At 46.3% G+C, this 24,412-nt stretch overlaps 1 protein-coding gene and 1 long non-coding RNA gene across 3 annotated transcripts in view; one reads left to right on the forward strand and one right to left on the reverse strand.

Annotated features, from left to right (window-relative positions):
* Window positions 1-24,412, forward strand: part of CAPZB (capping actin protein of muscle Z-line subunit beta) — a 69,775-nt gene that overhangs the window by 3,204 nt on the left and 42,159 nt on the right. For both annotated transcript variants that reach the window (XM_083628963.1, XM_083628964.1), the window contains exon 2: window positions 22,511-22,600. In XM_083628963.1, coding sequence (XP_083485089.1) covers window positions 22,511-22,600 — 90 coding nt within the window. The remainder of the gene's footprint in view (window positions 1-22,510; window positions 22,601-24,412) is intronic.
* LOC310769639 lies at window positions 1,182-12,695 on the reverse strand. The gene is made up of 3 exons (XR_014551767.1): window positions 12,266-12,695; window positions 3,104-3,191; window positions 1,182-1,436 (listed from the first exon to the last, which is right to left on the reverse strand). It is a non-coding gene; the product is annotated as an uncharacterized lncRNA (long non-coding RNA).

The raw sequence follows: 24,412 nt of genomic DNA on the forward strand, positions 1-24,412 counted from the left end.
CCAGTTGCTGGAAACTGGATGTTTGTGGGCCTGCTGTTGGAACATCTAGTTGCTCCCTCTGAGAACAGGAGGCTGGACTAGCTGGGCAACTTATCTGATCCATAGGGCATCTTCTCTCCTGTTCTTATGTTCTGCTCATGGTTAGGTAACCAGCTGTCATTATCATTTTTTCAGTTATACGTAGCTTTTTCACATGTCCAGTGCAGCTCACAACACAAACAGCTGTGCAACAGCAAAAATACACATTGAGACATGTCAGTGCCTGAGTTGTGAGTAGACCTGTAGTCTGGAAAGTCTGTGTTAGGTGGAAAGATAAAACATCCTTTCCTGTCTCATATCTGCCAGATTTAGTTCAAGAAACAAGCCTGTTTCTGTTTCATATAATTTTGCACTAGTTCTGTTATCACCTGTCCTATATGAATATACTTAGGCACACTGACTGACTTGTGGGGCTAACAAACCTGTTAGGGTATTTCCATATAATGTAAAAAATGCTATGCATTCATTCCACCCTGCTAACCTCAAAGCTGGGTATGTGCACATCAAAACATAAGAAAAGCCCTTCTGTTAGATCAGGCCAAATGCCCATCTGTTCTAGCATCCTTTTCACACAGTGGCCAGGCAGGTGCTCTCCCCCAACATGTGATTCTCAGAAACGTTTTCAGAGGCATACTGCCTCTGTCTCCCTCAAATGTGGGGGCATGAAGTATGTAAAGGTAAAGGGACCCCTGACCATTAGGTCCAGTCGTGGCCGACTCTGGGGTTGCGGCGCTCATCTCGCTTTATTGGCCGAGGGAGCCGGCGTACAGCTTCTGGGTCATGTGGCCAGCATGACTAAGCCGCTTCTGGCAAACCAGAGCAGCGCATGGAAACGCCGTTTACCTTCCTGCCAGAGCGGTACCTATTTATCTACTTGCATTTTGACATGTTTTCGAACTGCTAGGTTGGCAGGAGCAGGGACCGAGCAACGGGAGCTCACCCTGTTGCGGGGATTCGAACCGCCAACCTTCTGATCAGCAAGTCCTAGGCTCTGTGGTTTAACCCACAGAGCCACCCGCGTCCCATGAAGTAAATAGTCATGCATAAAATAGTTATGCCTGCTGATAGCACAGGCACTTGGAATTGTCTGGAAATGATGCATTTTCATACCTAACAGTTGGCATTCGGGGCATGATGTTAACTTCATAATGCAGGGCAGATCTTTTGCAAAGAAGCCGGAGCTGTTGGTAGTTAATGAGGAAGTTGTCCTTTCACACACTTGCATCTTCCTTGGGATGGTGGCGGGCAGATTGTTCCGGGATCAGCCAGGTGTGTGCACTTATGCTTACAGAATTTCTGACTGCTGTGTACACATAACAGAGGCGTACATTTGTTCACTTACCCAAGTTCTATTTGTGCATCCAGGCATCATAGGCATCCAGGGTACACAGGAACACCTGGCCATGTTAAGAAGGGTTGCAAGTTAAGTCAAACGTAGGCAGATGTTGAAATTTTACAGACCATCAAAATTTTAGGGGGGTGTCGTTTCATTTTGGGGAGTAGGTATGTCTGCCTAATGCACTTTTTAAAATAAAAAAGGAAAGCTTCCTTTTGTGTGAATTGCTGGTGGCTCCCTACTGAACTTGCAGGAGAATGGGTAAACGGGAACGTTTTTAGTCATGAAGGTCAATAATGAGGGAGACAGACTTTCCTCCTTAGGGAGGGCATTCCACAAATGGGAAACCAACACTGAAAAGGCCATGTCCTTGCTGACCACCAACTTTGGAAACCCCCTGTGGTGGCGTTACCTACAAGGCCTCATCTGCTGTTTGTAGGGTTTGCAATGGTGAGAATCGGGAAGGGATCTTTACTTGCATGCCCAGCCTTTTAGGGATTTGTATGCTAGGACTAATACCAATTGAGCCCAGTAGCTTGCTGACAGCTGGTGCAGTGCTTCCAGGACACATGGTCCATTGACCTGCCCCAGTTATTAGCTAGCAATCATGTTCTGTCCTAGCTGTGGCCTTTGGACCATCTTCAAGAGCAGCCCACATAGGAAGCATTACTGTAGTCCAAATGATAGGTCACCTAGCATGGACAACTGAGACCAGGCTGTCCCAATCTAGGAATGGCTGCAGCTGGTGAATCAGACCAACCTAGTGGTGAGTACTCCTAGCCACAGGAGCCCCTTGAGACTCTAGTGACACATGGGAATTCAGTATTCCAAGAATACGAACCTGTGCCTTCAGGGGGACTGCAGCCCTGTAGGACAGGTCATAAACTTTTAATTCCATGACCAAGACATGGGAACCACCCACGCACAGTAACTCCATCTTATCAGGATTTAGCCTCAGTTTATTAGTCTCCATTCAGCCTTTCACTGTCCCTAGATAACGGTCCAACACCTTCACAGCCTCTTCTGTCAGATGGAGAGAGAGAACTGTGTGTTGTGAGCATACTGGCCGCACTTCACTCTGAATCCCTGGATGGTATTTCCCAGCTGTTTCATATAGATCTCTAAAGCCATATTGCTGAGCAACCAACTCCTAGTCCTACTTTCTGGGAGCGACCTTGAAGGTAGGAGCTGAACCACTGCAAGATGGTGTTTCCACCTCCCAGCTCTCTGTGTGGCTTCAGAAGAACACCATGGTCATTGGAATCAAAAGCTGCCGAGGGGCCAAGGAGAACCAACATGGTTGCACTCCCCTTTGCTCTTCCCTAATAGAGGTCATCAGGGCGACCAAGTTTAGTAGGTGGCAAACACCCTTGCAAATGGCATATTGCAATATTTCTCTCATTGCACTGTACTGTATAGTGGTTTCTGGTAAGCTTGTTCCACACTCCTAACCACTACCTTTTCTTTCTTTCTTTCTTTCTTTCTTTCTTTCTTTCTTTCTTTCTTTCCTTCCTTCCTTCCTTCCTTCCTTCCTTCTTTCTTTCTTTCTTTCTTTCTTTCTTTCTTTCTTTCAACTGAGTGTGCTAAGTCTTGAGCATGACAGTTACCTGGTTTTGGCATGCATTTCTAGTAGAAGCAATACGGCATTCATTGCCCAGGCAGTAAAACTTAAGCATACAGTATAATGTGGCGCTTGTCTATTTTTAGAGTGCTTGATACTGTACTTGCCCATAGGAATGGCTCCTTTTGGAGGAGATGGGGGCTGTCAGCAGGCGTTGCTTCTGTTTCTCTCCTCCTCCCCAGCTGACTTGGCACCCTAGAAATGGAGAGTGAGGAAGTGTTCCAAGGAAGAGGCGACAAGTCCCATGGGTGTTCTCTGCTCCTGTCTAGACCAAAAGTGTAGTTACCCTAGTGTGGCATATTCATTTTCTTCATTATTCTGCCTTTCATCAGGTTGTTTTTTAAAAAAAACCTATTATTATTGATTTATTGCATTTATATCCCACCCTTTTCTCCAAGGAGGGTACATGGCTCTCCTTCTTCTTCTTATATAATCCCCACAACAGCCCTGTTGGGTAGGTTAGGCTGAGAGGTAGTGACTGGCCCAAGGTCAGTGAGCTTCGTGGTCTAGTAGGGATTCAATCCGAGGTGTTCTAAATAAAGCAGGTGGCCATTCCACTTCTGTTTAAAAACTTCCAATGAAGGAGAATCCACCACCTTTCATTCCACTGTAATGTGCAGCTGTAGTCAAGTCTTAATGTTCACAGGCTGATAATAGTGGCAAGACCATCTGTGACGAGGGGGAAGCTGCTGTTGGTGTGCTAGCTGGCGAAAAGCACTTTGTCCTGTGAATGTGCTGGCAGTGGTTGTCACAGTTGCCTTGTTGCGTGTGAATTTTCAATGCACAAAACATCTTCGTCTCTACCAGTTCTTCTCCAAAGTGTCTGCTGGAGTACAAGAAAGCACCTCAAAGTTGTATTTGAGGATTCAGAGCACTGCCTATAAAGAACGCTGCTGCCTAAGTGTCTTTGCCCTAAGTGTACCACTTCCCACTGTTTGCCAGCTTTTAATTCCACAAAAATGTTTCCCATTGAGTGTTAGGGGAGGGATAGTACTTTGGTGGGGGACACATTGTGTGCTTGCAGAAGTACAAAAAAAACACTAAAAAAACAAATCACTGGGGAATTTTTTTAAGGGGACAAAGCCCAAAACTGCACAACAAGGACCGAGCAAGAGATAGGCACACAAGCCAAGGTGTATTAAGAACACCTGCTGTCTTTTCTTTGGCTTTTCCTATTCTTGGCTGGAGTTGGATTTAGGGCTATGGTGACGCGGGTGGCGCTGTGGGTTAAACCACAGAGCCTAGGGCTTGCCGATCAGAAGGTCGGCGGTTCGAATCCCCGCGACGGGGTGAGCTCCCGTTGCTTGGTCCCTGCTCCTGCCAACCTAGCAGTTCGAAAGCACATCAGAGTGCAAGTAGATAAATAGGTACCACTCTGGTGGGAAGGTAAACGGCGTTTCCGTGCACTGCTCTGGTTTGCCAGAAGCGGCTTAGTCATGCTGGCCACATGACCCGGAAGCTGTACGCCGGCTCCCTCAGCCAATAAAGTGAGATGAGCGCCGCAACCCCAGAGTCGGTCACGACTGGACCTAATGGTCAGGGGTCCCTTTACCTTTAACCAAGGTGGTGCCCTCCAGATGTTGCTGGGAACTCCAGTTCCCATCAGCCTTGCCCAACATTGCCAGTAGCTAGGGATTATGGGTGCTGTAGTTCAGCAACATCTGTGGAGGGCATTAGGTTCACTATCCCTTATTTAGAATGTTGGCCTCCAGATTTAAGAGCAATCTTGATGGATCAGAGCAAAGGTCCATCATCTTTGGTATCCTATTTCCCATAGCTGAGGGAGGGCTCAGTGAGGTAATAGCCCTCATCAGCTCTTTGTCCCCAAACCTAGTATTCATATATGCTAATAGCGAACTCATTCCCAGAATGTGGGTTGTGGATGTTGTTAGACTCATTAGCCTGCTCTTCGCCACAGGTGCCAGGGTGGGGTCAACAATGCAAAATATAATATTAAAAGCAGCACACGAGGTATTAGCGGCTTGAGGGAACCCTAAGTAACCACATTTCCATCTGCAGTTATAACAGAAAAAGTAAAAACAAATGATAATTTTAAAATCTGATATTAATTATAAAACTGCATTAATATAAGCATTCCAAATAGGTATCTAAATGGAATTGATAGTTGTAAGCTATGTGTTCAGACCTAGAAAGGACAGTGAGATTTTAAAATGGCTGGATGACTGATGGTGAACATTTGTCCTTACAATACAAGTCCCTTGGTCACTATAACAGCTTGCAGAGCCCACCTTTGCTGGTTATTTGTTAGTTCCTACGCCACAGAAGCATCGGTGAAAATCAAGGATTTCCCCAAGGCAAAGTGAATATGAACAATATCTCTACAGCGCATGCCCAACACATAATATGCCTCAAAAAGGCATTTTCAGTGTTACATTGCCAACATCTATCTTAACTTACAAAATTCTTTTGGGAACCTTGTGTTTATGGCTCATGTCAAAGTGGGTGGTCAGGAATGCCTTTTACCACCTTAGGCTAGTCTTTCAGAAGATAGAACTACTGTGGTCACTCATGCTTCAGTAACAACCGGGTTGGGACTTCTGCTGCAGTGTGTTTCACATGTGGCTATCATTTGGAAACCTCCACTGGCCTAGTATGTGGCTGCCAGAGTGTTCAGCTGGGCAAAATGTACTGTGCATAAGAAGAATCTATTAGATTAGGCCATTGGCCCATCTTGTCCAGCATCCTGTTCTCACAGTGGCCAACCAGATGCCCTTGTGAGAAACTCTCAAGCAGAATCTGGACATAAGAGCCCTCTCTCCTCCTGTGGTTTCCAGCAACATTCAGAAGCATTTCTGCCTCTGTGGAGGCAGAGCATAACTCTGGTGGAAACACGGGTGTGACCTGTTCAGTTGTGGTGCCACTATTGTGGAATGCCCTCCCGAAAGAAGCCTGTCTGGCCCTGTTGCTGGTGCTCTTCTGTAGCAGCACTGTTGAAAACTGAAGTTGTTGTGTGTTTTTTTGTAAAGTCTTGGGTGGAAGCCTAGTTGGGTAATGAATTTTGCCTCCCTACAGTTTGGGTTCTTTGCTGATTCTCATAATGTGCAGTTCAAGGTGGCCCCTATAAGGAGTAGCAGTGAGTTGCAGAGAGCTCTCAGCATGTTCCTAGAACTTCTTTTGCAAGATTCAGTAAGGAGCATAAGGAAGAACTTCCTGACAGTAAGAGTTGTTTGACAGTGGAACAGACTCTCCTTCATGGGAGGTTTTTAAACAGAGATTGGATAGCCATCTGCCAGGGATTCTTTAGCTGTGATTCCTGTCTTGCAGGGGGTTGGACTAGATGACCCTTGGGATTCCTTCTAACCCTATAGTTCTATGATTCTATAAGCCTCTGCACAAGAGAATTCCTTGTCACCAATTGAAAAGTAGAGAACACTTTTAAATTTGAATGTGGGTTCAAACCATGTCCCTACTGCAGACAGGCCAAGCCATTTTATGGCCCAGGGGCCCAGTCCATAGAATAGGATTACGCGCATGGGAGCTGACAGAAAGCACTGTGAATCTGAAAGACTGGCTTGCGAGCACAACTAACCCACTAACCACAATAATGACGGGTAAATAAGTCCTAAAATTTCAGAGCTGAAGCTTGTACGTTTGTCCCAAATTGGTAAGAAAAACTAAATCCTGAGGGAAGTGGGTGGTGTGGTGGTTTGAAACACTGAGTCAGGATTCAGAGAGCTGTAGTTACACCCATGTGGCCTTTGTACTTTGAGGTGGTCCCTGCTGCTTCCCTCCTGGGGGGGTTGTCCAACTTTCAACTTGAGGATGCTAATTAAGTGAGGAGGCTGCAGCAAACTGCGCTTTAAAGCAGTGTCTGGGCATGCTGGAGAAATCGACCAATTCCGTCCAGCATCGTTGGTGTGCCCACCCACTTGAATCAGGGTTCTGAAACAAGGAACAAGTTTTGAACTTGGAGTGGTCCTTTGCTTTATGGAGCTCTTAACGCATTCCAGCTTTACAGATGTTTGTGGCATCGCTAGGGCTTCCAGATCCCTTCCTAGCTAGCCCTGTACTACTCTTCCTAGCCATAAAGCAGCTAGCTGCGTGTGGTACCTCCAGCTTGTGCAATCAGCAGCACTCACCCAGGATGTGTGAAGCAGCTGCCTCCTAAGACAAATCTCCATTCTGTTATGCTATGGACCGTAGCATATATTTTTTGTAAAGGAGAACCACTGTGCATGTGGACTAACCTTTCTGCTTGAATCATTTTGCAAGCATGGTACAATGTCTGAGCAAGCAAGATGTGTTTAAGAAAGATAGTGTGGGAACATGGTTTTTTTGAGGATGGAAGCTCTCAGGGTTCTAGTTAATGGGGTTAAGCTCAAGAGCACCTCTGTGTGTGTTCAGTTGTACACATTCTCTCCAGGCTTTAAAGGGGTTTTCTGCGTGGTACATCCCAGGTTCCCCACCCTCGTTGCTCTTCTCTGTACCGTATGCCGTGTTGATGCTTGCTAAGCATGATTGACGACAGAACTGAACAATTTGCACTTGGTTTCCTAGTCAACGGGTTAGCGGAGTTCCTCTTGAAATGTTGGAAGAGGAAGCCAGATGTCTTGCTTTTTAAAAAGCAAGGAGTGCATGTGTGCTGAAATTAAGAATGGTCTGCTCAGTTAGGTCATGTGTGACAGACCCAGGGAGTCTTTTGGGGTCTTTGAGGTGTTCGCTGCGTCTGATTTAGTGAGACTCTAGGTGCTGAAAAATGAGTGAGGCCTTCCTCTGGCTCTCCCAACAGTGTGACGTAGGGGGTTAGAGTGTTGGACTAGGGCCAGGGTTATAATCTTCACTTGGCCATGAAGCTCATGGGATGACCTCAAGCCATCCACTGCCTCTCAATCTAACCTACCTCACAGGATTGTTGTGGGGATTAAATGAGGAGAAAAGGGTGGGATATAATTGCAGTAAGGAAACAGCTGCATGGGAAGAGTGGCTAAGCCAATGCCAACTGCTGCAGTCACCCCCCAGTTGTGATAGTTGCTTGTTTTGAAAAGGAGGACTAGACAAATTCATAGTGCAAGGGAAGTCTGCTAATAGGGATTGGCTCTGATGGCAAAGTGGAACTTCCATGTTCAGAGGCAGGCAGAGTGTATTGTTCCTCAGGGGAGAGGGAGGGACACTACCTTGAGCCATTCTTCTCATTTATGTGCATTATCATGCATATGTGCCTTGAGCTGAGGCCTGGCATTGCCAACAGACTCGGGCAGAGTCCAGGCTCACCTTAATACCTACTGCTCATACTGGATTCAGAACCCGAGGGAGGCATTGCTGTTCTTGTTCCATGGCAAACATTCTAATCTGGCTCCCCAGCCCATAACTTCCTCATTACTGTTTAGAAACTGCCTGCAAGTAACTTTTTAAAACCGCGCTGTAAATGAAACCTCCCTGATATTTCTCTAGGGTATCTGCTATCCTTACCCCCGCCCTGCCCCGACCCCCAACTCTTTCCTTCTTACGCGGACTGTGTTACTGAGCTTGAAACTGATCTCCAGCTACCTGCCTTCCCCAGTTTTATTTTTTGCACACTGGTGCATACCAGAAATAGAAAAGTATCTGGAGGACCAATGTCTGTGGCTTTTTAGCTGGGCTCTCTTGCTGCGTCTCCGCGCTGCAGGCGTCGGAAATATAACCCTAGGCTTTGAGGGGGGAAGTCGAGAAAAGCCAAGACATAAATGGAACTGCGGGAGCCAATGCCAGGCCAGAGAGCGCTGGTGGCAGTAATAAGGTTTTGGCAGGGCCTGGAGCTGGTCTCTTAATGCAGTGCCAGGGTGCAGCTGAGAATAAGAGGATGGGCATACATTAAGCCTGCTGGCAACTGATGCCTTGGCAGCTCTCCACACACTTCTCCTTCATTTACTGGCATACTGGAGGGAGTTGGCATTTGGGGGCACTTGTTTGGGCAATTTTGGCTCACATTAGGCTTGTGAGAGCTCTCACTTCCACGCCCTTCCAAGTCTTCTGAACAATGGAGGCTGGTTCACTACCTTGTCAACCTCAGCCACTCCCCCCACCCCACCCGTGCACCTACCTTCCTTCTTTCTTACAGTCTTTCCCCATCTCTCATAATACTAGAACTCATGAACATCCAATGTACAGTGGTACCTCTGGATGCGAACGGGATCCGTCCCGGAGCCCCGTTCGCATCCTTAAGCGAACACAACCCGCGTCTGTGCAGGTCGCAGTTCGCTGCGCATGTGCGTGACGTCGTTTTGAGCGTCTGCGTGAACGGCGAACCCCGGAAGTAATGCGTTCTGTTACTTCTGGGTCGCCATGGAGCGCAACCAGAAAACGCTCAACCTGAAGCTACTTTAATCCGAGGTATGACTGTAGTTGAATGTTGGAGGATTCAGGGCAAACAAAAGGAAGGACTTTGTCACAGCACTAAAATTCATGGGAGAACAAGGCTATAGGTGGCTACTAGTCATGATGGCTGTTCTCTGCCTCCACAACTTGGAGGCACCATTGCTTCTGAATAAGATTTGATGGAAACTGCAGCAGGGCAGGGTTGCTGTTGTGCTCAGGTCTTGCTTTGGGGCTTCCCATTGGGGCATCTGGTTGGCCACTGCAAGATCAGGATGTTTGACTAGAAAGGCCAGTAGCCTGATCCAGCATCCAGACTCTTCTACTGTAACACCAGGCCTTACTTCACAGGGCAGAAACAAGATCTCAGGTTCAGTGTTGGCTCCTTGGGTTCAAGGCTGTTGTGTTTTAGCACACTGTAAGTCTTGGGCCTCTCCGTCTGTTTGCTTTCGGAGGGCTGGGCCAGTTAGGATTTTGTGATAAACTTCTTGGCAACTTTCCAGAACAAGCTTTGTTTCAAGCTAGCATTGCCTTTAGTTCTACTCTTCCCTTGCCCCCCTCTGAGTTTTGTTTTGCTTGCCTGCCAACAGAAGATCATATCAACGCCCCAGATGTAGATCTGTAAAATACCAGGTGGATGAGGGAAGAGGCACAGCAGCTGCTTCTAAAGTCCTTTTTAAAAAATAAGAGGGAGGGGGTCAATGTAGCTTGAGGACTGTATGTGGGATAGGTGCCAAATGAGGAGCCCAGAGGGGTCTGTTGCTACCCTGTGTTGAGAACAGAGCACGCTGGACCCATTCTCCTAGAGCTGGATTTAGAATAATGGGCTTTCTCTGTACTAGCATGGACTTTTTCCTCAACCAGAATAGCTTCCAACTTCCTTTCAGCGCAGGCGATCCAGTTTACACTGTGCTCTTCTTTTTTTGTGAGCAGATGGAAGTTTATAAATCTATTATTTTTATTTAGAGCATTACTATCCTCCTCTTCAGCCAAAAGGGCTTTCAGAGTGGCTTAGGTGCATTCAATTAAAACAGGACAGTCCCTCCATGCTGACAGTCTCAAAGGAACATGACACACAAGGGAAAAGGGACAGGGAGGTAAGAGGGGGGAAATCAAACTCAGACCACCAATTCTTAAGCTGCTGTTCTTATAATGACGAGCTGGCACAGTTTGGGGGCAGGAGATGCCTGATGGAGCTGGGCTTTTGGCAAAGCTGATGGAACGAGCCCCTCTTCCATTCTGTCTGAGGCCTTCTGATGGAATGGCTGCCCTCAGATGACAGTTGAGGAAGAGGAGGCCTGATGGAGCTGGCCTGTCACACAGTTGGATAAGTTCCTCTGTTGCCATGAACAGGGACCTGGTGACAACATGCAATAGTGTGTGTGTGTGTGTGTGTGTGTGTGTGTGTGCGCCACTTCTGATGTAGCAGCACAGAAGGTGCCTGACAGCCCCTGTTTGTGGTTTTAGATGTTTAGAGGTGTGAGGAGGAAAGGATTAGTGCAATGTCAGCTGCTTTTGTCACAGTGGCACCGAAGCCGGTCTTACCAGCCTTGCAGATAAACTTACACAGTTGTTATTAGTTCCAGGGTATGAGTGCAAGAGTTTGCTCGCCTCGCATCCTGTTCTCACAGTGGCCCAAAAAGAAGCCAGCAAGCAGGCCCTGAATGCAACAACAGCACTCTCTCCCTGCTTGTGGCCAGTGGTATTGAATTGACTGGTGAAAACCTGATCCTCTCTCTGTGTGTGAACTCCCAAAGTGAGCTAGTATTCCTTTTAGCATTCCTCATCCAAGTATAATCCCCAGCTTTTTCTTTTTCTTTTGAAAAAAGACTCAGTGTTTGGAAAACAAATTTATAGGGAGACTTCGCGAAGTTAATCCTGTTCTTGTAAACACATCCGCTCTGGCAGGTGGAAGCTCTGACAACAGAGCTCGACAGCCATGGTGGTTAAAAGCTGTGAGTGGGAAGGGGAGCCGAGGCTGTCTCTGCCACAGCAGGGCTGAACTGGCTAATGTCTGCTGAAGTCTCTGGGCGGCTGCCACTGCTACGCTTATGGCTAGTATCGTAAATCTGTCCCAGGCTTTGTAAGAAAGCCAAGCCAACCAACCAGAGGGGATACAAACTTCCTCTGTCCTGAGACTTAGCGGAAATGGTGGGGAAGCATCCATATTTTCATTTTAGCTGCCAATCAAAACAGTCTCTCGTTCAGCTCTCCTTTGCGTGGGGAGTAAATGCACAAATCTCTATATTGCAGGATTTTGCTGCAAAACGAAATGGATTGCCTTGAGCCCCAGGTCGTGTACCTCAGCTGATGCCTACCCAGAAACAACATGCTTGTGTGTGTGTGTGTGTGTGTGTAGGTGTTGTCAGTTTTCAGGCTTGCCATAGTGTGAAGCCAAACTCTAGACTAGTGGTTCCCAAACTTTCTCAGGTCACTGCCCCCTTGGGTTCAGTGTCAGATATTTAAGCTAATCGCCAAATGGCACCATAAGCTTAGGTTACGGTCACCAGCACAGTGTCTAGGCACCATTCCCCCCCCCCCATGGATGATGATGATTTTTCATTTCTGTACCACTTTATATTATATTTGTTTTATAACACATTAAAACATCAAATAAAGCAATCCAGAATAAAGCAAATTCAAGCTTCAAGGAAAATATTTCAGATCCTTCTCTACGTGACATTTGGCTTTCCCCATATTTATTTACCTACTTGATTTATACAGCTGCCTTGTAGAAGAAGTAGTCTAGTGTAGTGGTTAGTGTGTCAAACTAGGACCCTGAAGATCAGTGCTCAAACCTCCACTCAGTCATGAAGCTCACTGGGTGACCTTGGGCCAGTCTCAGCCTAACCTACCTCATAGGGTCGTTGTAGGGTTTAACTGAGGAGGAGATGAGTCATGTACTTCTTGTAGGAAAGGGTGGGATATAAATGCAATAAGTAAGCTGTTCTACTTACCTGCTTAAGAAAGCTGGAGGGGGTAGCCAGATGAAGATGTCAGTCGCCAACCCGGCATCCAGAGATCTCCACATGGTAGTAATTGAATCAGTGCCAATTGCAAAAAAGCACCTGGCACCTTGGGAATTCCTAACGCTGCTTGGGTTCCATAAACTCATTCCCAGCACCCGCTGCCATACACTACAAAAAACATTATTCAGTATATTGGTTTGCACAGCCCACTAAGGAACATAATTGACACAATAAAATTCAGAAGTGTATCAGTTAATTGCATGTTTATTCAAAGTCCAATTCAATAAAATGGGTGAACCTGATCTAGTAATACCAGTTTTTCAAGGTCATCAGCATTTCACTCCCCTTGCCTCTTAGTGCCCATCTGGGTAATCCCAATGCACCCCCCCCCAGTTGTAGTACTGCCCACTTTGGGAACCACTGGTATATATATCTTACACATCCAGGTAGTGTCTCTTACATGCTGGTTACAGCCAGACCAGACTATATGCTTTTTTCAAATGTTATGTTGGCTGCCTGTTAACTGTCACAGTAAGGGACAGAAACTTGGTTTGAAAGCTGAGATTCTTAAGAAGGTGGATTTAAGGCTTCTGCAGAAATGTGGCATGCGCACACACCATGTGTCTTGTTGGGGCTTATTTCTATGCAGCATCCCAGCCTGCATGTTGATGCCATTTCCTTCCTCTCTTTAGCGGCTGCTAAAATATCCTGGCTTCTGCAAAATGCAGTTGCTATGAATGCAAATTGCATGCAGTGGGGTTTCTTTTTTTGTGTTTTTTTTGTAGCACTCATTTGAAACACAGTATTTTAACTTGATTTGCCTTGATTGAATGCTTTTACTGCAGCCAGTGGATCAAGCAACTATTTCCCCCCTCTGCTTCTTATCTTTCAAGTTCCTAGATTATTTGTCTCTTTCCGCGCCCCCCATCAAATTTTAGCTTCTCTATACACATACATTCCAGGAACAAAGTGTAGCTGCTTTAATAAAATGCTGATATTTTGCTGTGAAAGTTTCTGGCACTGTGTTTTGGGGGGTGGCTTGTGGTGAAAAGGGGAACATGCAAGAGGGAGCATAAAACATATTTTTCAGGCTTCCTGCTTAATAAGCCAATTCGTTGAGTTCATGCTTGTCTACTGATGCCGTTCTGAACTGGGCAGTGATAACCTTCTTTGGTCATGTTCCTTGCTTGGAATTCTACTCTGTCAGATATTTATCTGGACCATGGATAAAAGCAGCACCAAAATAAAGTATTTATTATTTTATTTAGAGCTTTGGTATCCTGCCCTTTGGCCAATTAAAACAAGAGAGACTTGCAGGCTTAAGGTCGGAAAAGCACAACACAAAAGGGAAGAGGGGACAGGGAAAGCAGAGGAAGAAATCAAACTGGGGCATCAGTTTTTAAATAGTAATTTTCTTATAATGGCTAGCTGGCATAGAAACAATTCAGGGGGCAGTCGCTGACCTTTCAGTAAAGCTGATGAAAGAAGCCCTGCTTCCCATCCCTCCCTCTGAGGCATCCTGGTGGAATGCATTATGACCACAAACCTGTTCACTAGTTCCCTCTGACATGTTGCTTTCCAAACAAGAAGAGAGCATGTCTGTGTTCCAAGGTTTTTGCCGCCTAGAAATAGACATGAGGGAAACAGAGGATGGAAGGTAAGGGAGGCAGGAGTAAGCAGGAGAAGAAAGTATATATACACTATTTCAATTACATGTACTTAGCCTTAGTTACAATATCTTGTTTAAGAAATGCCCATAAGCCATGTGCATAAAACAGGAAAACAATCACCAGTGATATACAGATAAAATCAGTAGATTTTTTAAAAAAACAAACAAATATATGTAACTAAATTATAGGCTGGCTGAAATAAACTGAATTGCAGGCATCTAAAATAGCACAAGAAAGGAGCTTTGCTGAATATTAGTAGGCAGGGAATTCCGAAGACATCTCACAAGAACTAACCAACAGATGTGGGCAGGACTAGGGAGCGTCAGGACCAAGGGCCATATGTGGTTCCCAAGGCTTCTCTGCCTGGTCCTCAGGGTTCTCCCCAGGGCATGCCACTCACTGACCCTCTATTTGTGGCCTCTGTGAGTGCTTTTGCCTGGCTGGACTGTATCCTTAAAGCTGTGGTTATGCCAGTTGCTTGCTTCGATGGAGGCTGGAAATATGTGTGGAAACTTTCTGCTTTTATGTGGTTGGAGTGTAGTGTGTGCTCTACCAAAAGAAATCACATCCATTCTTCTGGGTATTTTTGCTTCTGACCACAGCCATCACTGGCATGTGGCCCCTGGAGGGTTCCCCATGATAGAATGTGGCCCTCAGGTTAAAAAAGGGTTTCCCACTCATGCACTAGGGATGTTTGGACAATTCTGTATGCCAGGTAGGTCATCACATAGCAGGCCTTCATAAACACACAAAATTGTGTTCATAGAACAAATACTGCAATCCATACAACTGAGTCATAACCTGCTGCATGACAATCAAGGCAACCTTGGTGCTATCTTGCTGCTGCAGAGGCATAGGAAACCTTTTTCATTCTGTTTTGCCAGTAAGTAGTTGATGATTTGTTGGCTGGACTAAGTTGCACGTCCCATAAGCTATGAGGGCAGAGACGTGTGCAGGAAATGCCCCTGGCAAAAGCATTAATTGCTAGCCAAACATCTTAGTAAAATGCAGGGGAGAGATGCAGTTCCTCCCCCTGCTTAAGCTATTGATGTCACTTGTTCCTTCCTCCTGACGCCACGCTTATTGGGTAATGGATCCTTCTTTTCGGTCAAGTTTATAGTCTGTGGGTCTCCTTGGCACTGGATGAAAGCATCCAAATTGCACAGTTACGGTTAATGACAAGTTGTACAAATAATCAACATCCCTTCTATTATGCAGAAGATAAACAGAAACACAGAAGATGCAGGGTCAAAGAGAATGGCGTCCTCTCTCCCAACCTCAGCCTGTCTAGAGGGAGCATGTAGCATAAAATTCTGGTCTGGGGCTGTGGGGAGATATTGGCTCTGGGGAGAATTTCTCTGTTTTGGTCAGCAGATTTTGGCCACTGCTGGAACGTCAAAGGTAACATTGTTCTTACATTCCCTCTACAAGACAATGCACAAGCCATATTTCATCTGAAAGGGAAGTTCTAAAATCTACTGTCTTTTCTTAGAACCAACCAAAATGTCACAAAATAGTGAGCAATTTGATTCAGCTTGGAGAACCCTTCAGGGTTTCAGAAAGTAAATGTTGGATTTGTTGTCAAATGTTATTTAGGAAGTTGTAGCATATTGTTATACCTTGTGTACACCTGTGTGTGTGTCCTCGGGCATACAGTTTACCCATCCTTTGTGCCTCCTGGGGTGTTCTCCAAAACTCAAACATTTGCATGCTTTTGTAGCAAGTTGACATCGATCTGGCGATAAAAATGGTGTTTGACTCTGTGACAGCCACAGCTTTAGACAGCAAGTGCTTTCACTGCTGTTATGTCCTTGAAGTTGTTTCTCTCCTTTGTAAAAAGAGAGAGAGAGAACTTTACACAGATAGCCCTGAATTTTTCAGTCTTGTAGGATTCACGGAAAGCAAAGCAAGAATATATTAAGTAGAAGGGGAGCTGGTAACAAAGCAGATGTCAGAGTGAAGATCCCAAGGAGTGAAAGCATCTTTGCAGGAGGTTTATTAAAGGAGATTTACCTTGGCTGAGGGTTCCCGTTAGCTCTAGGCTCTCAGATCTCTCCATCCTGGAGTGACTGGAATTGTAAAATAAGAAGTTCATTTAGAACTGCCCCTCTGCACTCCCCACTCCTGTCACAGCAGTTCGCTCCTGGGGTGAAGATGCGAGCAATGGAAAATTGCCCACATGCTCTGAAAATCCCAAAGCTTTGGAGATCTTGGCTTGCTTTGCAGCCCACACTGGGATTGGTATGCAGAGCTCTGCAGTTGCCTTTTTGTGGAGCAAAGGGTTGTGTTTTCTTATTCCCTGCACTCTGGGGCAGGAGGAAATGCCCCGACAGGCCACGGTGTTGGTGGGTAATGCAAGCATTAAGTCCAGTTCAGTTTCTGTTGGCAGGTAAGGGCGTGTTCAGAAACTCTGTGTGCTGGGCAGGGGAAAGGTCAAAATTATATATCAGAAGGCAACCCAAGAGTGAACCATAGTCAAGGCAGTTTTGTAACTGGAAGACAATTTGTGGTTTTCTCCATTCAGGGCTTCAGTGTGCGATGAATGGCCAGATATGTGTGGTCATGAAGATTAGTAACTTTGGAGACTCACTTGCAGGACTGAGCAGATCCAAATTTTGCACCAGCAACAGAAATTATTTCTGTTGAAATGATGCAAATTTGAGTAGTTTTGCTTGAGTTACAGAACAGCTCCCCGCCCTGTCCCCACAGTAGTCATGGGGGATGGCACAGAGGTCCCTGAAGCCCAACTTCTTAACTCACCCTTCTTGCTTCAAATACATCATCTGGTGTGTTTTTTTGCACTCTCTCAAGCTTGTATCTGTGTCCAGTCTCGCCTTGCTCTGCTACACTATTCTGGTTCTCTGAAATAAAGAAATAATGGGGAAGAAAACTTACTGAAGAGTGCACATTGGATTGTGTGCATTACTTGCCTTTTCTTCCTTACCATTCAGCATTGTCATTGAACTGCCTTTTTCTTGTCTTGTGTTGATGCTTGATGGGCTAGAACTGGGAGGGGGAAGCACATTTTGCTAGACGCCAACTACCATCATCCTTTCTGACCACTGGCCATGCTCCCCAGGGCTGATGGGTGATAGGGTTCAAGAATCACATATGTGCCTGACCCCTGGGCTAGAAACTTGAAATGCTTTGCACATCAAAAGTCTTTGGTTCAACTCCAAATGGCTCTCGCGTGGCAGGTCTTGGAAGGGCCGTAGCTCAGTTGTAGAACTTCTGCCTGCATTTAGAAGGTCCAAGGTTCAATCCTCAGGCATGGCTAGGAGGGCCCTAGAGAGCCACTGTCAGTTAGTTTAGGTTGGGATGCGGGTGGCGCTGTGGTATAAACCCTGAGCCTCTTGGGCTTGCCAATTGGAAGGTCTCAGTGTGAGTAGATAAATAGGTACCGCTATGGCGGGAAGGTCAACAGTGTTTCCGTGCACTCTGGCTTCCGTCACGGTGTTCAGAAGCAGTTTAGTCATGCTTGCCACATGACCCAAAAGCTGTCTGTGGACAAACGCCCCCTCCCTCAGCATGAAAACAAGATGAGTGCCGCACCCCATAATCGCCTTTGACTGGAGTTAACCGTCCAGGGGTCCTTTTTATCTAGTTAGTTTAGACAGTCCTGAGCTACATGGAGCACTGAATGTGACTTGGTATAAGGCAGTTTCCTCTGTTCCTAAGATCTTTCTCCCAGAGATGTTGAGAGCTGCTGCAAGTCAGTGTTTACGGCTCTCAACCAGATGGACCAGCAACTTCCTATGTTCCTTAAATGTCTGTCTTCCTGAGATATGGGAGAGCTTCTGGCAGCCCAGGGTAGGAACAATATTCAGCAGCTTCAGTTATGTTCCAGAGTCTGTCCAGAGATCTGTGTAGGTGGCATGAAAAAGCACTGTAGCCTTGGGCAGTCTTGAAGTTTAACTCACCTGTGATCCAGCCCTGTAGCACCACATCATTAATCTTTATGAGCGATGTGTAACACTTTTTCTCCCAACCCAAATTCTGAGTCATAGGAAAGTGCTTAAGGAAGCAGGCAGTGAAGTTTAGTGTCTCCTTTCCAATTCCACTCCTTTTTAAGCAATTCCAGCTGGCACTGGTGGGGCAAGCTGCTTCCTCTAGCGTTCTCACGATCCTGAAGCAGAGACCCTGACCCGGCAACTATGTGCTCGCTTTCTGAAACTGTGTTGCAAGGAGCGGTGGGGGGCAATGACAGTATGTGGCCAGAAGGATCCTCTTTCTGGGGTCAGCTGCTAGTCGCATCTTCCTATGCCAACCTAAACAGTGTTTTGGTTTTGGTTTGTTTTTCCTTTGTGAGGGGATGAGCAGGGAAGAGGGTAGAGCAGGGGTCAGCAACCTTTTTCAGCCGTAGGCTGGTCCACCATCCCTCAGACCATGTGGTGAGCCGGACTGTATTTTGAAAAAAAATAATGAACGAATTCCTATGCCCCACAAATTACCCAGAGATGCATTTTAAATAAAAGGACACGTTCTACTCATGTAAAAACACACTGATTCCCAGACTGTCCGCGGGCTGGATTGAGAAGGCGATTGGGCTGCATCTGGCCCCCAGGCCTTAGGTTACCTACCCCTGGAGTAGAGCAAAATGCTTTTCTGCATCTGTGCTAAGTAAAAAGTCCAGGCTCCTGAATTTGGAATTGCTTCTACAGGTAGCTTGCTTGCATACAGGCTCTGGATTTTCATCTAGTTACGAAGAGTGACTCCGAACCAAGTTCTTCAAATGGTCTTCTAAGGCATGACCTGGGAGGCTTGAACACTAGAGGGCAGGTGATGTGGTTTGTTTTCTTTGTCATGCAAGCCATAGTTTATTCTGATGTATGAAATGGGAAACTATGGCTTGCTCTTATCCTCCAAAGCAGAACTGCAAACCATGGATCTGCTATGTTACGTTACGTCTGCCTCCACAATTGGAGGCAGCAATGCTTCTGAATACCAGTTTCTGGAAGCTGCAAGAAGGAGCTTGTGCTTGAATCCAGCTTTGCGTGTTTCCAACAGGCATCTGGCCACTGTGATTACAGGATGCTTCACTATATGAGCCATTAGCCTGATCCAGGAAGGCTTTTCTTATGTTCTTTATATTCTTATTTTAACATGTATTATCCCACTTTTCCTTCAAGGGCTTAAGAAAAGAGTAAGTGGTTCTCTTTATCCTCAGAACCATGTTATGAGGATAAAGGCTGAAAGGAAGTGATTGGCCCAAGGTCTCCCAGTGAGCTTCATGGCTAAGTGGGGATTTGAACCAGGTGTCCCAGGTCTCAGTCCAACACTCTAATCACTACACCACACTTGGCTCCCCGGAGTTCTGGCCTGGAGTTTGCTGATTCAGACATTGTAAGCAGCTGCAGGTTGTGTAAAATAGGAAACTGAAAATGACGCTCGGGGTTGTGGGTGGGGAGAAACAAAAGCTTGTGGTTTGATGACAGCTGGGTTGAGACAAACCTCCAGTATTTCCCCTTTTATTGTTCTTTATATTTACTAATTTATTTAGAAAAATTTTAATATCTTGCCCAAAAAAGGCTCCCAGAGCAGTTTCTGCATCACTACAAAAAGCAGACTGTCCGTGTCGTTAGGCTTACAATCCCAAAAGGCTTACAGCACAAAAGGAAAATGCACTGGGAGGGAGGAGGAAATAAACTCAGGGTAAAGTTCTTGGGTTCTAATGACCAGATGGATTTATTTATTTTTTGAATTGTAGATAACTTTTTATTATATTTTCAATACTGACAGTATACAAGAAACTACAATGACCATTGTCAAATATCTGCTTATTGCTGTGAAAGGCTAGGACTCCTCTGTGGCATATTTTGTTTCTAGCATTTCAAACTGCCTTCCCAAAATTGCTAGCCTGATTTCCCGTGTGGTCCTCTGTCATTTTGTGGCATTTTGAGAATCACTCTGCAAGAGTTTTCCATAGCTTAGTGGTAGGGCATCTACTTTGCTTTCAGAAAGTCTCAGGTTTAATCTCTGGATAGGATTGGGAAGACTCTTCCTGTCTGAAAAAACCCCGGGAGCTTCTGCCAGTCAGTGTCTGATTAAGTATAAAGGCAGCTCCCACTGCTGCTGTGTTCCTGCTTACCTGCAGGCAATTCTTGCTCTTCATAGATGAATTACTACTACAGTCATACCTCGGGATAATTCCGCTTCAGGATAAGTATTTTCAGGTTGCGCTCCACCGCGACCTGGAAGTAACGGAGTGCGTTACTTCCGGGTTTCGCCGCTCGCGCATGCGCAGACGGTCAAAATGACATCACGCGCATGCGCGGAAGCGGCGACACGCGCAGTCGCGTCTTACGTTCTGTTCAGGATGCAAAGAGGGCTCCGTTCGCATCCCAAGGTACCACTGTACAAGCCTGCCTTTGTCAGCAGTGAAATCCAGCTAAGATGGCACTCTTTCCCCCCTACTTCTCCAAATATATTTTAAGACATTGAAGCAAGTACCGTCTAACAAGTTGCTACACAAAAGAGTGAAGAGGCGGGGGGGGGGAGAGAGAGGAAGAGGAGGCGGGGGGGGGGAATTGTTTTTATATTTTATTCCACCTCTCCACCAGTCAGCTGAAGGTGGTTTTCATTAAAACATAATGAATATAAACATGTAAAGGATTTGTGTCTGTTCTTGCTGATTAAAAATCTGAAGACTGGTAACTTGTTTTCAAGACAATTGCAATCTGTTCTGTACAGTTGGTCAAAAGTATCTTTTGACAGTTGGTATCCCCCCACCTCAACTTCAGACGCCCCCATAGGGCCCACCTTCCGCCATGTCAGCATTTGTTTATTTGGCCTGTCTGTTTTGAGAGTGTGCAAGTGCTGCATAGTCGGGGTGTGTGTGCGTGTGTGTGTGTGCGTGTGCTGTGACCTCTGAAGAATTCATACCTAAGAATCCGTTCCCAGGCTCCATCCATGGTTGGCATTTCCAACTCCTGCAAAGGAGGAAGCGCTGACACCGCTTGCTAATGACAGGTGGTGCACTGGGAGCCCTTGGCGCCACAAAACTGTGCTGAGGACAGTTTGCAGGCACATCTTTGGGGCTCTGTGTTCTTTCCTGTTGAAATGGGGGGGGGGAGTGCACAGCTCCCAGCCTTGCTGCTCCCTGCAAGTGTGTGCTGCCTCCCTCTCCCTGCCAACATCAACAGAAGTTGTCTTCCCTCTGGATGTACTCTTGCAGCATAAAGTTACACTATTCTGTCACTGCCACAGGCCGTGTGCATCTGAAAACCAGGTCCTGGGGTTCGACAAATGGGAAGAGAGAGAGGTGCGCACATTGCACTTGGGTCCTGCTTGTGGGCTTCCCTTTGGGTCCAGTGATAGAAACTCAGATATAGAAGCTAGGTGCCAAATGGCTGCTTAAACCATGTTTACAGTCACCAAAACGGAATGCCTAGTTGCCATTTTTGGCCAGGCTGCTCAAAAGTCGTATTTTCAACATTTGGTCCCTGAAATTCATTCTGATTGTGCAGGTAAGATATAATGGATAGAATTAGACAGGATGTGTTGCTAGTGTGTGAAAACAGACAAGATCCAAGGATCCCCAGGCGTGTACCTCCAGATGGTGGAGGCATCTGGTGCCCGGGCATCTTCATGGTCTCAACTGTCCGATAGTCAGGTGCAAAATGTGCCTGGGAAATTTCAAACGCTGTTTGGGGCATCTGGGTGGGCTGCTGAATGCTGGGCTAGATTGACATCTTTTGGCCTCATCCAGCTTCAAGTCCCTTCTTATGAGTAACTGCGAGGGAAGTTCATTGTATTCATGCCCTGTGTATAAGCTTCGTGTGGGCACTTTTTTGGCTGCTGTGAGAACAAGATGCTGAATTAGATGGACCTTTGTATTCTCTGTTGCTCCTAATGGCAACAGCTGTGTGTGTGTTTCTTGTACTGTATCCTATTTCACTCGTTCACCTTTGCTTAGGCTGGGAGCTAAGCACTGTAGACTAAAAGAAAGAATAGATGTGGGATGGCACTATCCTGTTTAAGGCAGGGCCACTCGACCTCAAGTGGCTGGTGGTCACAAGTATGGCAAAGGGAACAACCTGGTTGTTGTTGTTTTTTCCCCCGGGGGTGGGGCAATCTCTTCCCTCCTACAGTTTGATCCTAAATTGCAAGATTGCTCCAGTTATCAGGAATCCAGAAAGTGGGAAGCCTTTGGGCAATAATTTGGTGATCCCTCAGATAATAATTCCATCGCCATGCAGCTGTGCCAAGCGAGCCTCACTTCCAGTGTGTATTGAATGATTTCCTTTATGGTGCAAGATGTCCCGAGTTGTGAAAAACGTACTGACATGATTTGCCATGTTGAGCAGCAATGCCGTGTGCTGGGGTCAAGGCTTAGCTAAGTGACAGAGCACCTGCTCTGCATGCAGAATGTATTGCGTTCACTCCCCAAAAGGATCTTGGGCTGGGAATAACATCTGTCTAAGATTCTGCAGTTCATCAAAGTAGGCTGTCCTGGAGCTTGGTTGGGTCAACACTCAGTCTGGCTTGGTACAAGAAAACTTCATGCTGTTCTCTGTGAGTCATTTAACATTCTCCCCCCCCCCTTCTGTTCCTCCTCCCACAGAGTGACCAGCAGCTGGATTGTGCCTTGGATTTGATGAGGCGTCTGCCTCCCCAGCAGATTGAGAAGAACCTCAGTGATCTGATTGATTTGGTGAGTATTGGGGTATCTTAAACTAGAGCAGAGTTATCATGTCCCCTGTTCATGCCAAACCATTGTTTGCACCAACCAATTTAGATCCCGGTTAAAGGCACATGGTAGACCAGCTTACCCTTGCCTGGGGCTCTCCAGATATTTTGGGCTACAGCTCCCATCCTTGCGGCTAACTATTGACCAGCTGGCTGGTGGGAGTCCTGGTACAATATCTGGAGGGTAGCAAGTTTCAGTAGAGAAACCATGGTTTAGAGTTGATTGTCTTCATTTTCCACCTGCTCCAGATTGCAGTAGGCAAATCAGTGTTCATAGCTGCTTGTCTGCTCTCACTTTCCATCTGCATGGTGCACTTCTTTTTGGGAGCAGCGGACGCTAGAAGCAAGGCAGTGGCTGCAATTTTGGCTTCTCGCCTCAGACATTGTGGCAACTCTTTGTCTGCAAACCCCTTTCAAACAGTAGTTTGTGGTTCTGCTTTGCTAGCTGATTTTGTAGCTGAAATTTCACGGCTCTGATATTGGGAGAATTGTAGTTGAAGACCTGTGTAAAGACTGCAGTGCCCTTAATATGACATCTGAATTAATCCTCTTTGTGTGAGACTGCTGCTGTTTTCAGGAGGTACACTGTGACCTCATCCAGAGGGTACACCTCTGTTCCCGTACCTGCTTCTGTAATTGGAGAAACGCCATAGATCTGTGGTAGAGCATGTGCCAGGGCCCTGACTTGGCATAAAGCAGCATCTTATGTTAGGAGAATCCCAAATTCCTATAAACTTTGTAGTTCAGTGGAAGACCACCAATTTTGCATGCAGAATGTCCCTGGTTCAATCCCCAATGGCATCTCCAGGCAGGACTGAAACCCTGGAGAGCAACAGCCGGTCAGTGTGGCTTGACTCTGTATAAAGCAGTTTCCTGTGTTCCGAAGATCTCTCTTCCTTCCTGAGATCTTGGAGAGCTGTTCCAGCCAGTGGAGCTTAAAATATGTCTTCGGAGTTTATCCAAAGATTAATGAATCCACGTTGATGGCACAAAAAAGCATTGTGGTCTTGGACAGCCTTGAAATTAACTTACCTATGAGCAGGCATTACAAGTGATGTGTAATGTTTCTCCTTATCATCTCCAGGCAGAGCTGCGAAAAGACCCTTGTCTGAGATCCTGGAGAGCTGCTGCCAGTCAGTGTAGGCAATGCTGAGCTAGATGGACCAACGATATGGCTCAGTGGAGGATAGAAGTTTATATAAAATTATGCATGGCATGGAGAATGTGGATAGAGAAAAGTCTTTCTCCCACTCTCATAACATTGGATGGCTTTAAAAAAGGATGGGACCAATTCATGGAGGAGAATAAGGCTGTCAGTGGCTACCAGCCACAATGGCTGGGCTGGGCCTCCACAGTTGGCAGCAGCGATGTTTCTGAATATTGGCTGCAGGAAACTGCAGGAGAAAGTGTCCTTGTATTTTGATCCCGCTTGCTGGTTTTCCACAGGCAACTGCTTGGCCACTGTGAGAACAGGAAGCTCGACTAGATGAGTCATTGACCTGACCAAACAGGCTCTTCTTTAGGGTCTTATGGCAGCTTCCCATGTTTCTATAACTTCCTTGTTGCTTGTGGTGCTTAGGTAGGCCGAAGGCCTGCATACCTCACCTCTTACAAGTTAAGGGGGCCCACTGAGGGCGTCTTACCTGAGGCACCCACCCACCCGCATATCTGGGCCTGAACTGGTGGAATGCGAAAGTGGAAGCCTCATTTAAGCTGCTTAGTGATAAATCCCCCCCCCAAAGGTCCTTGCAGCTCCCGTTTGTCAAGCTGCATGAGG

This window comes from Podarcis filfolensis (genome assembly GCF_964270895.1).
Source record: "Podarcis filfolensis genome assembly, chromosome: 8".
NCBI classification, from domain to species: Eukaryota; Metazoa; Chordata; class Lepidosauria; order Squamata; family Lacertidae; genus Podarcis; species Podarcis filfolensis.